This window comes from Stomoxys calcitrans, chromosome 5, assembly GCF_963082655.1.
Source record: "Stomoxys calcitrans chromosome 5, idStoCalc2.1, whole genome shotgun sequence".
Taxonomy (NCBI): domain Eukaryota; kingdom Metazoa; phylum Arthropoda; class Insecta; order Diptera; family Muscidae; genus Stomoxys; species Stomoxys calcitrans.
Genome location: NC_081556.1, coordinates 139,777,191 through 139,795,249, shown reverse-complemented (window position 1 = coordinate 139,795,249; position 18,059 = coordinate 139,777,191). Strand labels below are relative to the sequence as shown.

At 41.7% G+C, this 18,059-nt stretch overlaps 1 protein-coding gene across 2 annotated transcripts in view; it reads left to right on the top strand.

Moving 5' to 3' along the window:
* LOC106080729 (homeobox protein 5) overlaps positions 1-18,059 on the top strand; it is a 98,056-nt gene that overhangs the window by 62,566 nt on the left and 17,431 nt on the right. Inside the window, exons 1-2 of one of the 2 annotated variants that reach the window (XM_013242232.2) lie at positions 11,183-11,422; positions 16,341-16,472. In XM_013242232.2, coding sequence (XP_013097686.2) covers positions 11,405-11,422; positions 16,341-16,472 — 150 coding nt within the window. In that variant the 5' untranslated portion in view covers positions 11,183-11,404. Of the gene's footprint in view, positions 1-11,182; positions 11,423-16,340; positions 16,473-18,059 lie in introns of those variants that run through there. The other variant, XM_013242230.2, reaches the window with a different exon arrangement.

The following is an 18,059-nucleotide window of genomic DNA, read 5'->3' as shown; positions in this document are numbered from 1 at the left end:
GTCCCACTGTATATGCCCGAATGAAACTTATATTGTCGTTATAACTAAAATTTCGCACGGTTTTGGGAAAATTTTCATACGGATTGTTTTTTTATTATCCATCTAAAATCCTCTGCCAAGTTCATCCAAATCAGTTTAGATTTAGATATAACACCTATGATGTCACCTGATTTATACTGACCTTACTTAACCCTCTATTAGTTATTTTAATCAAACTTAAGTTAAAACCCAAGCCAAAGACAAAAGAATAAATCTACAGATTTAAACTGGTTTTCGAAGGGAGGAGTGTTCCATTTAATTCATTGTAAATCATAGCCTAATAGGCTATATTCGCCTTCAAATTTTAATATTCAAACAAAAGACTGTTCTACAATACCTATAACCATGGACCTTCAGCAAATTGCCAATATTATGAATTCTCTTCATCGTATTGATTATGTAAAAATAACCATTTTTATTATAGGTCATTTAAAACACAGAATTTCAGTTTTGTTATGATTTGTTTGTTTTGTTTTCGTTAATTTCGAGCAAATCTACATTTTCATTAGAAACGGTAAATGATAACAAAGTTAAGTATAATTTAGTATGCATTAAAAACCCTAACCTAGTCAATATCATCGAGTCTAAAAACTGGTCACTGAACAATGAACTCTTGTTGTTTGGCTTTCATGCGAACAAAAAAAAAACAGTTTTTTATGTCAAACTTTAGGCAACAAAATCAATACCTCATGAATTTCTAATGGATCGCCAAACAAGTTTGATAGCATCATCATCATCATCGTCTCCACCATCTCCCATCTTCGGCATCATCAGCATTAGTATGTACAAATCGATTTAAAAAACCCTTAGGCGTCCATTCACAACAAGATATGGATGAGAAAACACAAAAAAACTGCATAAAATACCGCAAAGTTTGTTGTACCTTACTTCCGCATAGAGGTCGTTGATAGTGAAACCAGTTCCTCAATCATCTGAAGCTGTTGCTATTACCGGTGGTGGTTATCAATAATTATTATGCCCTACTCAACCTTTACTGTGCCACTAGGTATTATAGCTAAGTGGATTTGTTTGCAACAGCACAAGGGCTGGGTCATGAATCAATTCAGAAAAAATTTCTTCGAAAATTTAGACATAATGATTTATATACTAAGGGTATTTTTAGTTTAGCCAATTTGATATTTCTATAGTCTGATTGGAATGAAAAGGTGTCTCTGCACCTTTTCATTCTATAAGATGAGATATAGGGACATTCAAAAGGACCATACACGCGCCATACGAGAGGAGACTATCAAGAGATGGCAACAAAGGTGGATGCATAAGAGCCGGATCAGGTAGACTAATGCAATTTTTCCCATGAACAGCTGGGATACTTCTCTCATATTAATAAATGCCGTCCGTTACAAGTTTTATGATCAATTATAATGGACCCGAAGTGCGTGCCGCAAAGCTAACCCACTTATTAGAGAAGTTTTATATGACAGATAACCTAAAACAAATTTCCCCCACAAATATCGCCAGCACTAGCAGGGGATAGCCATCGCAAAAATGTTTTTTCTGATATTCTTCGCGGATTTGAACCCTTGCCTTTAGCGTTAATGGTGGACATGCTAACCTCTGTACTATGATGGCAAGGCGACGACACATTCCCGACTAACAGATATGAAGAGATAGGAAACAAGGCTACATTAACTTATGCGTTACACAGAGGTTATCGGAGGCCATGGTTAGAGATGGGTTTATACCGGGTAAATACCCAACGCTTGGGTATTTATTGGGTAAATACCCAATAAATACCTTTTTTATACCCTCCACCATAGGATGGGGGTATACTAATTTCGTCATTCTGTTTGTAACTACTCGAAATATTCGTCTGAGACCCCATAAAGTATATATATTCTTGATCGTCGCCACATTTTATGTCGATCTAGCCATGCCGGTCCGTTTGTCCGTCCGTCCGTCTGTCGAAAGCACGCAAACTTTCGAAGGAGTTAAGCTAGCCGCTTGAAATTTTGCACAAATACTTCCTATTAGTGCAGGTCGGTTGGTATTGTAAATGGGCCATATCGGTCCATGTTTTGATATAGCTGTCATATAAACCGATCTTGGGTCTTGATTTCTTGAGCATCTAGAGTGCGCAATTCTTATCCGATTGGCATGAAATTTTGCACGACATGTTTTGTCATGATATCCAACAACTTTGCCAAGTATGGTTCAAATCGGTCTATAACCTGATATAGCTGCCATATAAACCGATCTGGGGTCTTGACTTCTTGGGCCTCTAGAGTGCGCAATTCTTATCCGATTAGAATGAAATTTTGCACGACATGTTTTGTCATGATATCCAACAACTCTGCCAAGTATGGTTCAAATCGGTCTATAGTCTGATATAGCTGTCATATAAACCAATCTTGGGTCTTGACTTCTTGAGCCTCTAGAGGGCGCAATTCTCATCCGATTTGAATGAAATTTTGCACAACGTGTTTTGTTATGATATCCAACAACTGTGCCAAGTATGGTTCAAATCTGTGTAGGACCGGATATAGCTGTCATATAAACCGATCTTGGGTCTTGACTTCTTGAGCCTCTAGAGGGCGCAATTCTCATCCGATTGGAATGAAATTTGGCACAACGTGTTTTGTTATGATATCCAACAACTGTGCCAAGTATGGTTTAAATCGGTCTATAGTCTGATATAGCTGTCATATAAACCGATCTGGGGTCTTGACTTCTTGGGCCTCTAGAGTGCGCAATTCTTATCCGATTGGAATGAAATTTTGCACGACATGTTTTGTCATGATATCCAACAACTGTGCCAAGTATGGTTCAAATCTGTGTAGGACCGGATATAGCTGTCATATAAACCGATCTTGGGTCTTGACTTCTTGAGCCTCTAGAGGGCGCAATTCTCATCCGATTGGAATGAAATTTGGCACAACGTGTTTTGTTATGATATCCAACAACTGTGCCAAGTATGGTTTAAATCGGTCTATAGTCTGATATAGCTGTCATATAAACCGATCTGGGGTCTTGACTTCTTGGGCCTCTAGAGTGCGCAATTCTTATCCGATTGGAATGAAATTTTGCACGACATGTTTTGTCATGATATCCAACAACTGTGCCAAGTATGGTTCAAATCTGTGTAGGACCGGATATAGCTGTCATATAAACCGATCTTGGGTCTTGACTTCTTGAGCCTCTAGAGGGCGCAATTCTCATCCGATTGGAATGAAATTTGGCACAACGTGTTTTGTTATGATATCCAACAACTGTGCCAAGTATGGTTCAAATCGGTCTATAGTATGATATAGCTGTCATATAAACCGATCTGGGATCTTGACTTCTTGAGCCTCTAGAGGTCGCAATTATTATCCGATTTGCCTGAAGTTTTGTACGACGGATCCTCTCTTGACCATCAACATACGTGTTTATTATGGTCTGAATCGGTCTATAGCCCGATACAGCTCCCATAAAAGACGATCTCTCTATTTTACTTCTTGAGCCCCCAAAGGGCGCAATTCTTATTCGAATTGGCTGACATTTTACACAGGTCTCCAACATATAATAATTTACTCCTTCGAAAGTTAGCGTGCTTTCATCAGACAGACGGACGGGCGGACATGAGATCTAGCAATCCATGTAAAATGTCATGACGATCAAGAATATATAAACTTTATGGGGTCTAAGACAAAATTTTTCGAAGTTTTACAAACGGAATGACTAGATTAGTATATCACAATCCTATGGTGGTGGATATAAAAATACACGAATGTCATGTTTAGCGCACATGCCTGCCATCACGGCCCAAATTTGCGAAGCCCAAGGGTGAATACAATGTGTCTACCAACGCCCCCAACTCAACCCACACATGAATACCAATTTTATCCCACGTTTATCCCACCTTCTTAGTTAGGAGCGGAGTACTATCTAAAACTCCTTCTCATCTATGGGTCACGGCACCCGGTTGAAAAAGCAACTGCACGCCGAGCTTATGCTCTACCCGCGTTTTGGATACAAACCACAGCCACCATGTTGCTCCCTACTGGGGCCTCACCATTGCCAGGCTGAACCAAAGTTCCAGGGACTCCTGACACCCATGGTACCAGATTAAAGTCTCCAGTCAGACTTCGTTGCCCTTAAAAGACTACTACCAGTTGAACCCCAAACAGTTCCGGACTGTTCACCTGGAAGAAATGAATCGCTCTAAGCCGACCTTAAGCCAGCATACAAAAGTATGCACCAAAACAACATACAACAGGACGATATAGACAAACACAAACAGGACACAGCAGCCCTCACGGACTACGCCACACATATCTGCTTCAACATGGGACTCACAATCAACGCGGCCACCCTCACGAATGACCGAACACAACCACAAAAGCTACGGGAACCAACGATGGGCAAACGCCGCTGCATGGCAGGTGCCAGGCCATATCATGCGAGCCAGTATGGATAACTAGCGTGTATTCATCCCTCCACTAAGTCTTGTCCGTCACCTAAGAAATACTTCCCGGGAAAGGGTGGCCAGCCTTGCAAAACTCGTCTCGTCTTCAAGGGCCCTACTGAAGTCCCACACCGCCTCACTAATCCCCATAGCGTCTAAATCTCTAATGTCTGCAAAGTACGGGCTATCCGTCAGTACATGCCTCCAGTCTTCAGGTCTCCCACAAACGCACAGATCAGTCACGGACAAATTCCTCTGATGCAAAAATGCATTAAAGGAACCATGTCCCGTTAGTATGAAGCCCAAACTTAGGCCGAAGCCAAAGTCCGGACGGGTTCGTGCGAACGTCGCGTCACGCATAAATTCGAAAGTCACCCGACCATTGTCACTGTTCGGTCATCTAGTTCTCTACCTATCATCAAGACGCTCCAAAAGGAGTGTCTTGAGATGCCTAACATCCCCATCTGCAAGTTCCGAAGCGGTGAGCCAATCCTCACGCACTAATGGAATTCCCTTTTTCCCACTATACAGGACGGCCATGTAACTCACGAGTAAATCAAGCGGGGGCGCGCCAAGCAATACCTGTAGTGCAAGCAAGCCATCATTGCGACCCTCTGACAAGATCGGATCTTCTTTCGTCCTAAGACTGTCGCAGCAATTCCGTGCCTTACAGGCGTTCCATAAGTTGCGCAACAACAAATAGACCACCATATATGGACCGAACAAAGCGACGATTAAGACCCCAATCGCTTCTCAGAACACGCTTAACCATACCGGCTACTCCAGTCATCTTCTCCTTCACCCGATCCAAATAGACCAGGAAACCCATTCGCTCCAAAACAATCACTCCCAGATATGTTATGAGCGCTACATTCCTGATGCTAGCTCCATCAGATCGAATCGTGGGTGGACGATTACGCGACATGATGCCCTTGAGCAACATTGTCACGGTTTTGTCCTCCGCTCCATTCGCGCACAATGCCCATGGCAAGCTCACGCCAGAGCAATTATGGAATCTCCTTCAATCAGGATGAGCAGGTCATCCGCATATGCACTGATTTTGAAGGACTCAGCGTGACATCCCAGCAGGGGAACCATCATGAGGTTCCCTATATATTGAGCACAGTTGGACCCCTGAGGGAAGCCACCCTGAATATCCATCCAAACCGTATTGCTAGCATCAACCACGCAAGCTCTTCTATCACAAAAGTAACTACGCCAGAGAGAAAGTTCCCAACAACCTATTACGCCAAACCTCGCGAGTACACTACGCCATGTACGCCAGCGAGACGTCCCAGCAGCGGAACCATCATGAGGTTCTCTATATATTGAGCACAGTTGGACCCCTGAGGGCAGCCACCCTGAATATCCTTCCAAATCGTATTGCTAGCATCAACCACACAAGCTCTTCTATCACAAAAGTAACTACGCCAGAGAGAAAGTTCCCGACAACCTATTACGCCAAACCTCGTGCGTATACTACGCCATGAAAGGTAGTCAAACGCGCCTTTGAAATCGACAAATATGTCAAGGACATATGTAGCGCTAGATTCTCTTACACAGTTCTGCACCTGGATCCAGGCATCCACAATGCTCTTTTCCTGCCGAAAGCCGAACTGGTACGGGGAAGTACCCTCCTCGTAGTCCTCCCTAAATCTTGTCACCATTATCCTCTCCAATACTTTTGCAAGCACGGCGACTGATGCCCCGGTCTCAATCCCATGGCAGCCGATTGTACGTACCGGATTGACCCAATGTATTGGGTTGCCCAAAAACTAATTGCGGATTTTTTTAAAGAAAGTAAATGCATTTTTAATAAAACTTAGAATGAACCTTAATCAAAGATACTTTTTTTACACTTTTTTTCTAAAGCCAGCTAAAAGTAACAGCTGATAACTAACAAAAGAAAGAACGCAATTACAGAGTCACAAGCTGTGAAAAAATTTGTCAACGCCGACTATATGAAAAATCCGCAATTACTTTTTGGGCAACCATAGATCTTCATCGGCAAGGGCTGCCGCCTCAGTGTATAACACACTGCTACAACAATAACAACAACTGATGACCCCATACGATCTTGGATTGCTGCACAATCAATCGGGCAATTCAGAAGGACTACGTCTCGAGCAGGTTTCCACGTACGAGGGAAATAACCTACTTCGACATATCGTGTGAGGATGAACGCGACATGGTCAGGTATAGCCTTTCAGATGCCTTTACACATCTGTCCAGTCATACCGCTCATGCCAGGTGACCTCCCGCTTCTAACCCACAAACACTGTCCACTATCTCGACCCTTTCCAGACTTGGAGAAAACACGATCATCTCCAGACTGGGAGCCAGTTCGTGATCATCCGCATCGGGAAAGAACGTTCACATTAACACCTCTAGCACACTCGTTCCAAGAAGTCAACACATTGTTCCCCTCTCTTAAACCGCCCAGATCACAATCCTGACTTGAACCCTGTTGCCCACCGCGCTGGCACACGCAGTATACCTTACCCCATGGATTATCTCCGTTGGCCTGTACAAATCTCCTAAAGTGATCTTCCTTGCTCCTAATCAACAGTTGCTTGTACGTCCTCAAATTGCTAAGGTAGTCGTTTCGGCTTGAGACATGACCTCCCACTTCTAACCCACAAACACTGTCCACTATCTCGACCCTTTCCAGACTTGGAGGAAACACGATCATCTCCACACTGGGAGCCTGTTCGTGCTCATCCGCATCGGAAAAGAACATTCCCATTAACAGCCTAGCACACTTGTTCCAAGAAGTCAATACATTGTCCCCCTCTCTAAAACCGCCCAGGTCACCATCCTGACTAAAACCCTGTTGCCCACCGCGCCGGCACACGCGGTATACCTTGCCCCATGGATCATCTGTGTTGTCCTGTAAAAATCTCCTAAAGTGATCTTCCTTGCTCCTAATCAACAGTTGCTTCTACGTCCTCAAATTGCTAAGGTAATCGTTTCGGCTTGAGACAAGATCTTCAGCATTGGAACTTCTGGCTCTTTGGAATCGCTTCCTCAGACGCCTGACGTTCCGCCGCATTGTTTCCAGCTCACGGGTCCATCACTGGACCTTACTTGGTTTCACCTTTCGTTTCGTCTGCCAAGAAGCGCATCATTCACCGCGCTCATCCACTCGTCTACCTTAGCAATTTGATCATCTACGGTCAGTGCCCAAAAGTCATCTACAGCGGTCAAAAAAAGTATTCATCATTCAATGTTTTTTTTTAATAAGTCTACAAAAGACAATTGGAATAAAAACATATTAAACTAATGATGCAGTAGTGCTTGTGTGATATATATGTACACAATTTCATTGTTTTTAAAGAAAAAAATAGTATTTATTGGAACAAAAAGGGCCATTTTACAGCTGAACACAAAAAATTAAACAAAAAAAGTATTCATCATTGCAAAAAAACAAAAAAATAAATAACATAATTTAAAAAAATTAATACTTTGTTATTCGACCACCGCGTCTTATAACTTCTTTTAAACGGTTTGACATCGATTGGACTAATTTAGCGGTTATATTTTGGTCTATATTAGTCCATTCCTCCATTATCACCTGTTGCATTTGACTCTTGCTCGAAAAATTGCGCGTTCTCAATTTGCGTTCGAGATGTTCCCAAAGATGTTCAATTGGGTTCAAGTCGGGACTTTGAGGAGGAGTTTTAATGACTTTGGGGCAGTTATACAGCATCCACATCTTGGTATTTAAAGCAGAATGTTTGGGGTCATTATCTTGATAATATTGAAAGTTATTACCAAGCCCAAGTTTTACAGCACTATCTTTTAAATTCCTCTTTAAAATGTCAATGTAACACTTATGATCCATTACTCCATTAATAATTTCAAGATTTCCCGCTCCTGAAGCCGCCATACACCCCCAAACCATTAAACCACCTCCACCATGTTTTACAGTAGCAACTGTGTTTCGTTCTTCAAGCTCTGTATTTGGTTTTCTGTACACTATGACCTTTCCATCGCACCCAAAAAGATTAAACTTGCTCTCGTCTGCAAAAATGACTGTTTTCCAAAATGATTCGGGCTGTTTTACATACATTTTTGCGAAGTTTAGCCTTTTCACTCGGTTTATTTTATTTATAAAGGGCTTCTTACGTGCAGTTCTTCCTCTGTAACTATGCCTTTTGAGTGTATTTCGAATTGTTTGTGTAGTAACTTCCTTCCCTAAATATTCCATAGTGTTTTTACGAAGAATGGTCGCATTTGTCTTCGGAGTTTTCTGAACTTGCCGCACTAGCCAACGCACATCTCCAACTGAAAGTGCTTTTGGTCGACCAGATCTTGGTTTATTGTCAACAGTTTTCGTTTCTGTCCACTTTCTGATGATGGATTGTATAGCAGATCGTGGTCTATTTAATATTTCACTGATAGTTTTTTGAGTTAAACCATTCCTGTGGTGTTTTATTATCAAAACTTTTACCTCATCAGAAACCTCGTTTTGCTTACGACCCATTTTGACAAAAACTATATTTTCAATGAAATTAAATATTTGCTGTCAAGGGCAAAGCCTCCTTTACTAAATAAAACAGAAAAGGGGGATTCCCAAATAATATTTGAATTTGACTTTGATGATAGCACATCAATGATGAATACTTTTTTTGTTCTGTTTTTGGTGTTATTATATAAAATTGCATTTTTTGCGCTAATTAAATTTATTTTTTGAATTTATTTTAAAACATATTACGAAAAATAAACTATTGCATAAAACTGCATTATTTGTTTACTTTAAATTTTCTTCAATTACCCAAAATAAGTGAATTTATTATCAATTTTGCTAATGATGAATACTTTTTTTGACCGCTGTATGCTGATGCAGTCTCCCTTAAACTTTCCACATACAAGTCCCAGTTCAAGTCTCGATCTTTTCAGCAGCTGGATCGTTCAGACGTAACCCGAGTCCGTTGATCCCTGGAAGTGACCATAATCTCAATCGGATTATAGTCACTTGAGCCGCATTCGTCACAAAACCTCCACCTTAACAGGTATGCAGTAAATGCCGCCCCATTTGCCGCCGTAACGTCAATGTCACTAACGCCTGAAGGCCCGTCAAAGGTATACTTCTCGCTCGGTATGTTCAACACACCAACGTCATTTAAAGGATGTTGAGCTATATATTGGGTTGCCCAAAAAGTAATTGCGGATTTTTTAAAAGAAAGTAAATGCATTTTTAGAAAAAACTTAGAATGAACTTTAATCAAATATACTTTTTTACACTTTTTTTCTAAAGCAAGCTAAAAGTAACAGCTGATAACTGACAGAAGAAAGAATGCAATTACAGAGTCACAAGCTGTGAAAAAATTTGTCAACGCCGACTATATGAAAAATCCGCAATTACTTTTTGGGCAACCAATAATACCCAATTCAAATAGGTAGGCTATAGAAGAGTCGTCTTTGCCTGCCATCAAACTTTAGTTACAGCTATTGAGATTTATTAAAATTTTGAAATACAAACAACGTTTTACTGTTGCTATAGGTCAGTCACACGCAGCTCATTAAAATGCAAACAAACTAAAAGAAGTATCAAACAAATGGTCGGTAAATAAAACAAAAAAAAAAACCAAATAAAGAAAACAAGAACACCAAATTACCATAATAATCGTAGGTAACAGAAACAGCTATGAAACTGGTCCCAGCTAGAAGCAAACTGAAGCAGAAGACCAAAAGGTCAAGAGAACCACTGTGCGTGAGAGGTTTATGTTGTTGGCCTATTGACTTTGCGGGCTGGCTGGCTGGCAGACTTGTTGATTGTTGTTATTTTTCTTCTTCTTCTTCTACTTTTTGTTGTTTCAACAGTTTTTAGAAGTCAAGCAGCTGTGGTAAGTATGGCTTCAATTTCGATACTTCGTTTTTTCTAAGCCCCCCTCCCCGCTCCTTCAGTTTACCTATCTGCTGTACCCTTAAACAAAATCAAATGGTTACTGTTGCTGTTAGATTTGTTGGAGCGCAGCAGCAGCGCCAACAGCAGCCTCTGCTATGCCCCACTCAATGTCTGTGCAATTTTCAAATAGAGTTTTGTTACCTCCCTTAAGGCCCCCCCCTCCTTCTCAACAACAAGTCTTCATTTTATGTCTTTTTTTTCTGCTGCGTCTATGGTTGTTTTTCTATTTCTACAAAACCGATTATTTTGCAGTGCTTCTTTCGAGTCAGAATGTTTCCAACTATCAATCGGTGAAGTTCGCGAAAAACCAAGACCCAGAAACGTGTCGCTTCTCAAACTCAAGTGGAGTGTCTTAAAGATCTTTCACAACCGTCGCACAAAGCAAAAGAACTCCTTGTGGTTAAAAAGAAAAGAAGAAAAAAAAAAGTGTTGTGATTTTTGCTTGATCATCCATAAACCACCCATCAAACGTTGAAGCACGACCACTTTCAAAACCTACATCAACTTCAAGTGATCCATAAGAGAGTTGTTTTTGGTTTTTGTTCTTAAAGTAAATGGGGGCGCATGCACACTTGGAAGTTCAATAGAACGCTTAGAACAAAATAAAAAAACCTAAGCAAGAACATTTTGATTGTTCCCCAACTTGTTAAAGTCAATCATTCTCAATCAAAAGTTTGAGCTCTTTTGGTGGTCTTGGTTTGAAGAACAAATTTTAAAATCATCGACAATTAAAGTTTTCTCCTAACGTAACCTCTATCGCTTTTGACGTTTCGCGCCTCTTGTGTGTGTGTGTGTGTGTGTGTGGCTTGTATTAATTGCGATTTCTCGTGGGCCAAGATCAATGTGGCATTTATATCGAATGAACTTCAGTGTTTAGTGTTTTTGTGAATTTTCCTTAGTCATTGTTGTCATCATAGCCATCAGCACTTTTTTTTTGTTAAAAATTATCTTCAATACCTTTCTTACCTGTTGGTGTTACTGTGGCAACCCTGCATGTGTTCCGCACAATCCTTTGGGTCCGATATTTTTATAACATTTCTCCCAGCAAGATGAGTTTTAGTAATGATGTAGGTATTATTTTATTAATTCTTAAAAATTCTATACTTAAAATTACTTTAAATCTATTGGGTTGCCCAAAAAGTAATTGCGGATTTTTTAAAAGAAAATAAATGCATTATAAATAAAACTTAGAATGAACTTTGATCAAATATACTTTTTTTCACTTTTATTTTCTAAAGCAAGCTTAAAGTAACAGCTGATAACTGACAGAAGCAAGAATGCAATTACAGAGTCACAAGCTGTGAAAAAATTTGTCAACGCTGACTATATGAAAAATCCGCAATTACTTTTTGGGCAACCCAATATTAAATCAAGTAAATCTCATGTAACTTCACTATGCATTTATTTCAAACGTCAGCGAAACCGATTGCACTCGAATATTGGGGAACTAAAACAACTGCTTATTGCAAATTTCAGCGGGTTTTTAGACAAATTTCATTATAGACCAAAATTTCGCCCATGAACATTCCACTAAGAAACAGGAGCAAACTGCTTCAATGAGTGCAGTCCGCTTCAAGTTTAAGCTCAATGATAAGGGGCCTCCTTTATATAGTCGAGTTCGAACGGCGTGCCGCAATGCGACATCTCTTTGGAGAGAAGTTTTACAAACCATAAAAGGGGAAATAATGTTGCTAAGCGAAATTTCATGGAAATCGTATAAAAAATTGACGTTCTATGAGTTTTAGACCCCAAATCGGTAGATCTGTCTATTAGGCATACATAGGTTAGGTTAGGTAAGAGTGGCAATCCTTTACAGACTCAGATAATTTTAGGTCCATTGTGATACCACAGTAGCGACAGACCAAGGCGTCTGGTGGGAATCGAACCCACGACCCCTGAATGCAAGCACGCTACCAACTCGGCTACCGGTGCAAACATACATACAGTAAAAGAAAAATTTATACCGTATTTTATCAATGGTATTGACAAGAAAGCTTCTCCATCAATTAATACCAAAACAATACCGTATGGTATTTATAATGCTTTGCATCAATACCATACGGTATTATTTTGGTATTACTTTACTATCAATACCGGTGGTATCAATTTTTTGTTTGGTGTATATATTTCCTGGGAAATTCTCCAACGGCGCCAGAAGAGGTCATAAGCAGGTTAAGTTCGAAGATGGGCTATTTCGGACAATATCTTGATATAGACCCCATATAGACCGATCCTCCGATTTAGGGTCTTAGGCGCATAAAAGCCACATTTATTGTCCGATTTTGCTGAAATTGAGGAGAGTGAGTTGCGTTAGGCCCTTTGATATATTTCGTCAATTTGGCCCACATCGGTCCGGATTTGGATATAGCTGCCATATAGACCGATCCTCAGATTTAGGTTCATAGGCCCATAAAAGGCGCATTTATTGTCCGATTCTGCCAAAATTTAGGACAGTGAGTTGTGTTAGGCCCCTCGACATCTTTCTGCAATTTGGCCCAGATGGTCCAGATTTGGATATAGCTGCCATATAGACCGATCTGCCGATTTAGGGTCCAAGGCCCATAAGGGCCACATTTATTATCCGATTGTGGTGAAATTTGGTACAGTGAATTATATAAGGCCCTTCGACATCCTTCCTCAATTTAGCTCAGATCGCTAAAAATTTGGATATAGCTGCCATATAGACCAATCCTCCGATTTAGGGTCTTAGGCCCATAAAAGCCACATTTATTATCCGATTTTGCTGAAATTTGGGACAGTGAGTTGTATTAGGCCCTTCGACATCCTTCCTCAATTTGGCCAACATCGATCCAGATTTGGTTATAGTTACCATATAGACCAATCCTCCGATTTAGGGTCTTAGGCCCATAAAAGCCACATTTATTGTCCGATTTTGCTGAAATTTGGAACAGTGAGTTGTGTTAGGACCTTCGACATCTTTCGTCAATTAGGCCCAGATCGGTCTAGATTTCGTTAAAGCTGCCATATAGACCGATCCCTCGATTTAATGTTTTGGCCCATAAAAGGCGCATTTATTGTCCGATGTCGCCGAAATTTGGCACAGTGAGTTAGGTTAAGCCCCTTGACTTACTTCTGCAATATGGCACAGATCGGATCAGATTTGGATATAGCTGCCATAAAGACCGAACTCTCGATGTAAGGTTTTGACCCATAAAAGGCGCATTTATTGTCCGATGTCTCCGAAATTTGGGACAGTGAGTTAGGTTAAGCCCCTTTACATACTTCTTCAATTTGAGATCGGTCCAGATTTGGATATAGCTGCCATATACACCGATCTCCCGATTTAAGGTTTTGGCCCCTAAAAGGCGCATTTATTGTCCGATGTCGCCGAAATTTGGGATAGTGGGTTAAGTTAGGCCCCTCGACATCTTCCTGGAATATGCCACAGATCGGTCCAGATTTGGATATAGCTGCCATATAGACCGAAGTTTTGGGACAGGGAGTTGTATTAGGCCTTTCGACCTTCTTCTGCTATTTGGCTCAGATCGGTCCAGATTTAGATATAGCTGCCATATAGAGCGATCTATCGATTTAAGGTCTTGGGCCCATAAAAGGCGCATTTATTGTCCAATTTCGCCTAAGTTTGGGACAGTGAGTTGTGTTAGGCCCTTCAATTTGGCCCAGATCGGTTCAGATTTGGATATAGCTGCCATATAGACCGATCTATCGATATAAAATCTTGGCCCCATAAAAGGCACATTTATAATCCGATGTCGCTGAAATTTGACACAGAGACTTATGTTAGGCTTTTCGACATCCGTGTCGTATATGATTCAGATCGGTCCAGGTTTGGATATAGCTACCAAAAAGACCAATATTTTGTTCTACAAAATTGTACAATGACTTGTGCTGAATTTGTTCCAAATAGGACCATATTTCGATAAAGCTACTATGGGGGCATAAATAATGCATTTTTCATCGGATTATGGCGAAAGGTGGTTTAAATGTGTACCCGAGGTGATGGGTATCCAAAGTTCGGCCTGGCCGAACTTAATGCCTTCTTATAATACTTGTTTCAGGTTTTTATACCCTCCATCCATAGGATGGGGTTATACTCATTTCGTCATTCCGTTTGTAGCACCTTGAAATATGCGTCTAAGACGCCATATAATGGGTTGCCCAAAAAGTAATTGCGGATTTTTTAAAAGAAAGTAAATGCATTTTTAATAAAACTTGGAATGAACTTTAATCCAATATACTTTTTTACACTTTTTTTCTAAAGCAAGCTAAAAGTAACAGCTGATAACTGACGGAAGAAAGAATGCAATTACAGAGTCACAAGCTGTGAAAAAATTTGTCAACGCCGACTATATGAAAAATCCGCAATTACTTTTTGGGCAACCCAATAGTATATATTGGCTTGATCGTCGATCTAGCCATGTCCATCTGTCCCTCCGTCCGTCCGTCCGTCTGTCTAATGCACACCAACTTTTGAAGGAGTAAAGCTACACGCTTGAAATTTTGCACATAATATAAGTGTAGGTCGGAGGCCACCGTAGCGCAGAGGTTAGCACATCCTCCTATGACCCTGAGCACCTGGGTTCGAATCCTGGCGAGACCAACAGAAAAAATTTTCAACGGTGGTTTTCCCCTCTTAATGCTGGCAACATTTGTGAGGTACTATGTGCCATGTAAAACTTCTCTCCAAAGAGGTGTCGCACTGCGGCACGCCGTTCGGACTCGGCTATAAAAAGGAGGCCCCTTTTCGTTGAGCTAAAACTTGAATCGAACTGCACTCATTGATGTGTGAGAAGCTTGCCCCTGTTCCTTAGTGGAATGTTCATGGGCAACATTTGCATTTTTGAATTTCTATAAGTGTAGGTCGGATTGTAAATGGGCCAAGTCGGCCCATGTTGTGATGTAGCTGTCATATAAAGCGATCTTGGATGTTGACTTCATGAGTCACTAGAGGGCGCCCTTCTTATCCGATTTGGCTGAAATTTTACATGAGATGTTTTGTTATGATTTCCAACAACCTCAAGTGTCCTTGTATTTTTGGGGTGAGCTTTTATTACGACAGTGCCCATAATTTTGGTCTGATCGTAACAAAATCTGAAAGGAAGATCTACTATAACTAAATCAAGAGCTATGCAAGTTTAAAATGGAATTATTCGCTAAAATTCGTGCTATGCTCCCAAATAACTTTAATTTTATTCAGTTTTTCATTTATTGGAGTTTTTTGTGGGATAGGAGGCCTCATAAATGTTTTCCCAAATAGTATTATCATGTGAGTGTTCATTGATTTGAGTCCCATTTAGTCTTGATCGACCTAGGTAACTGCTTTTGGGGGTTTTTGTGGTGGTACGTTTCACCCAGTCAAGTAAAACTTCCTTACCATAGGCCCAGTCATATGGCGTTTTTAAAAACTGGAAATGCACTCTCCCTCACTCTCCCCTCTTAATATGAGAAAAGAAGTGTTAAATTTTCACCATAGAACAATTCTGCCCCATATTTCCAAAAAAATCTGATCAGCCCAAGCGGGACAAAAATACAAGGACACTTGAGGTCATTAAAAAGTAATTTATCATCTGATTTGAAATGATGGGTCAATCTCGAACGACGTTGGTCAGAGTGTCATCACTTTGTGAAGGAGTTCCACCAAAGACGAAAATGTATGCAACTCAGAGTAACTATTTTCATAAAATTTAATAACGAAAAATGTTTAAGCCTCCCCAAAGCGGACTGTATGCCATCACCAAAGCTCTCTGAAGCTTCAAATCTGCATTTAAATGCTGACTTTGACTATTATGGTAGCTTAAATGACAAAGTCATTGTCTCTTCTTCTTCTTCTTGTTTGGCGATGATAAGCTAGTGAATATATTGTCTAAATGTAATATAAAAATTGTATTTACTTTTAATTTTATTGAAAGCCTTATGCCATATCTGCTCCATAAGCATTATGCGATTATTCGTTCTTTTGTTCTGTTACGCTTTTTCATACGGTTTTGTGTTCTTCTGTTGCAGATAATCATAACCGCCATGGATCGTTTTGTTTGGTTTGTGTTGCTCGTGGTCTTCTCACATTTGGTCACAGAATTCACACGAGTCACCGGTTATGCGAGGGGGCCGCGTCACGATGCGGTGTTGGTGAACGACGTAAGTAAGTAAATGTTGTGTCATTGTTCTTTTTTGTTATGGTAGTTGTAGGTGGTGGTGATGGTGATGGTAGTGTTTAGTTAGTTGTACCCTACACAAAGTTGCTACGTAGCTTTGCCAAAAAAAAAAAAATTAGAAATGATGGAGATTGGTATACCCTCCACCATAGGATGGGGGTATACCCCTTGCAAATACAAATTTTGCCCATGAACATTACACTAAGGAACAAGGGCAAACTTCTCACATATCAATGAGTGCTGTTCGATTTAAGTAAAAGCTCAATGATAAGGGGCTTCCTTTTTATAGCCGAGTCCCAACGGCGTGCCGCAGTGCGACACCTCTTTGGAGAGGAGTTTTACATGGCATAGTACCTAACAAATGTTGCCAGCATTAGGAGGGGGAAACCACCGCTGAAAATGTTTTCTGATGTTTTCGCCAGCATTCGAACCTAGGCGGACATGCTAACCTCTGCGCTACGATGGCCTCCAAGACCCCATAGGTGTATATATTTTTTAACCACATGTCATTTTAGGTCGATATAGCTTTTCCGTCCGTCAGTCAGTCTGTCCGTACGTCCATCCGTCCGTCCATCCGTCCGTCCATCCGTCCGTCCATCCGTCCGTCCATCCGTCCGTCCATCCGTCCGTCCATCCGTCCGTCCATCCGTCCGTCCATCCGTCCGTCCATCCGTCCGTCCATCCGTCCGTCCATCCGTCCGTCCATCCGTCCGTCCGTCCGTCCATCCGTCCATCCGTCCATCCATCCATCCATCCGTCCGTCCGTCCATCCGTCCGTCCATCCGTCCGTCCGTCCGTCCATCCGTCCATCCGTCCATCCGTCCGTCCATCCGTCCGTACATTCGTCCGTCCGTCCATCCGTCCGTACATTCGTCCGTCCATCCATCCGTCCGTCCAGCCGTCCGTCCGTCCATACGTCCGTACATTCGTCCGTACATTCGTCCGTCCATCCGTCCGTACATTCGTCCGTCCATCCGTCCGTCCGTCTGTCCATCCGTCTATCCGTCGGTCTATCCGTCCCTCCATCCGTCCGTCCATCCAGCCGTCCGTCCGTCCATACGTCCATCCGTCCAGCCGTCCGTCCATCCGTCTGTCCGTCCGTCCGTCCATCTGTCCGTCCGTCTATCCTTCCGTCCATCCATCCGTCCGTCCATCCGTCCGTCCGTCCGTCCATCCGTCCGTCCATCCGTCCGTCCATCCATCTGTCCATCCATCCGTCCTTCCATCCGTCCGTCCATCCGTCCGTCCATCCTTCAGTCCATCCGTCCGTCCATCCGTCCGTCCATCCGTCCGTCCATCCGTCCGTCCGTACATCCGTCCGTCCGTCCATCCGTCCATCCGTCCGTCCATCCATCCATCCGTCCGTCCGTCCGTCCGTCCGTCCATCCGTACATCCGTCCATCCGTACATCCGTCCATCCGTCCATCCATCCGTCCATCCGTCTGTCTGTCGAAAGCACTCTAACTTTCGAAGGCGTAAAGCTAGCCACTTGAAATTTTGCAACAATACATCTTATTAGAGTAGATCGGTTTGAATTGTAAATGGGCCATATCGGTCCATGTTTTGATAT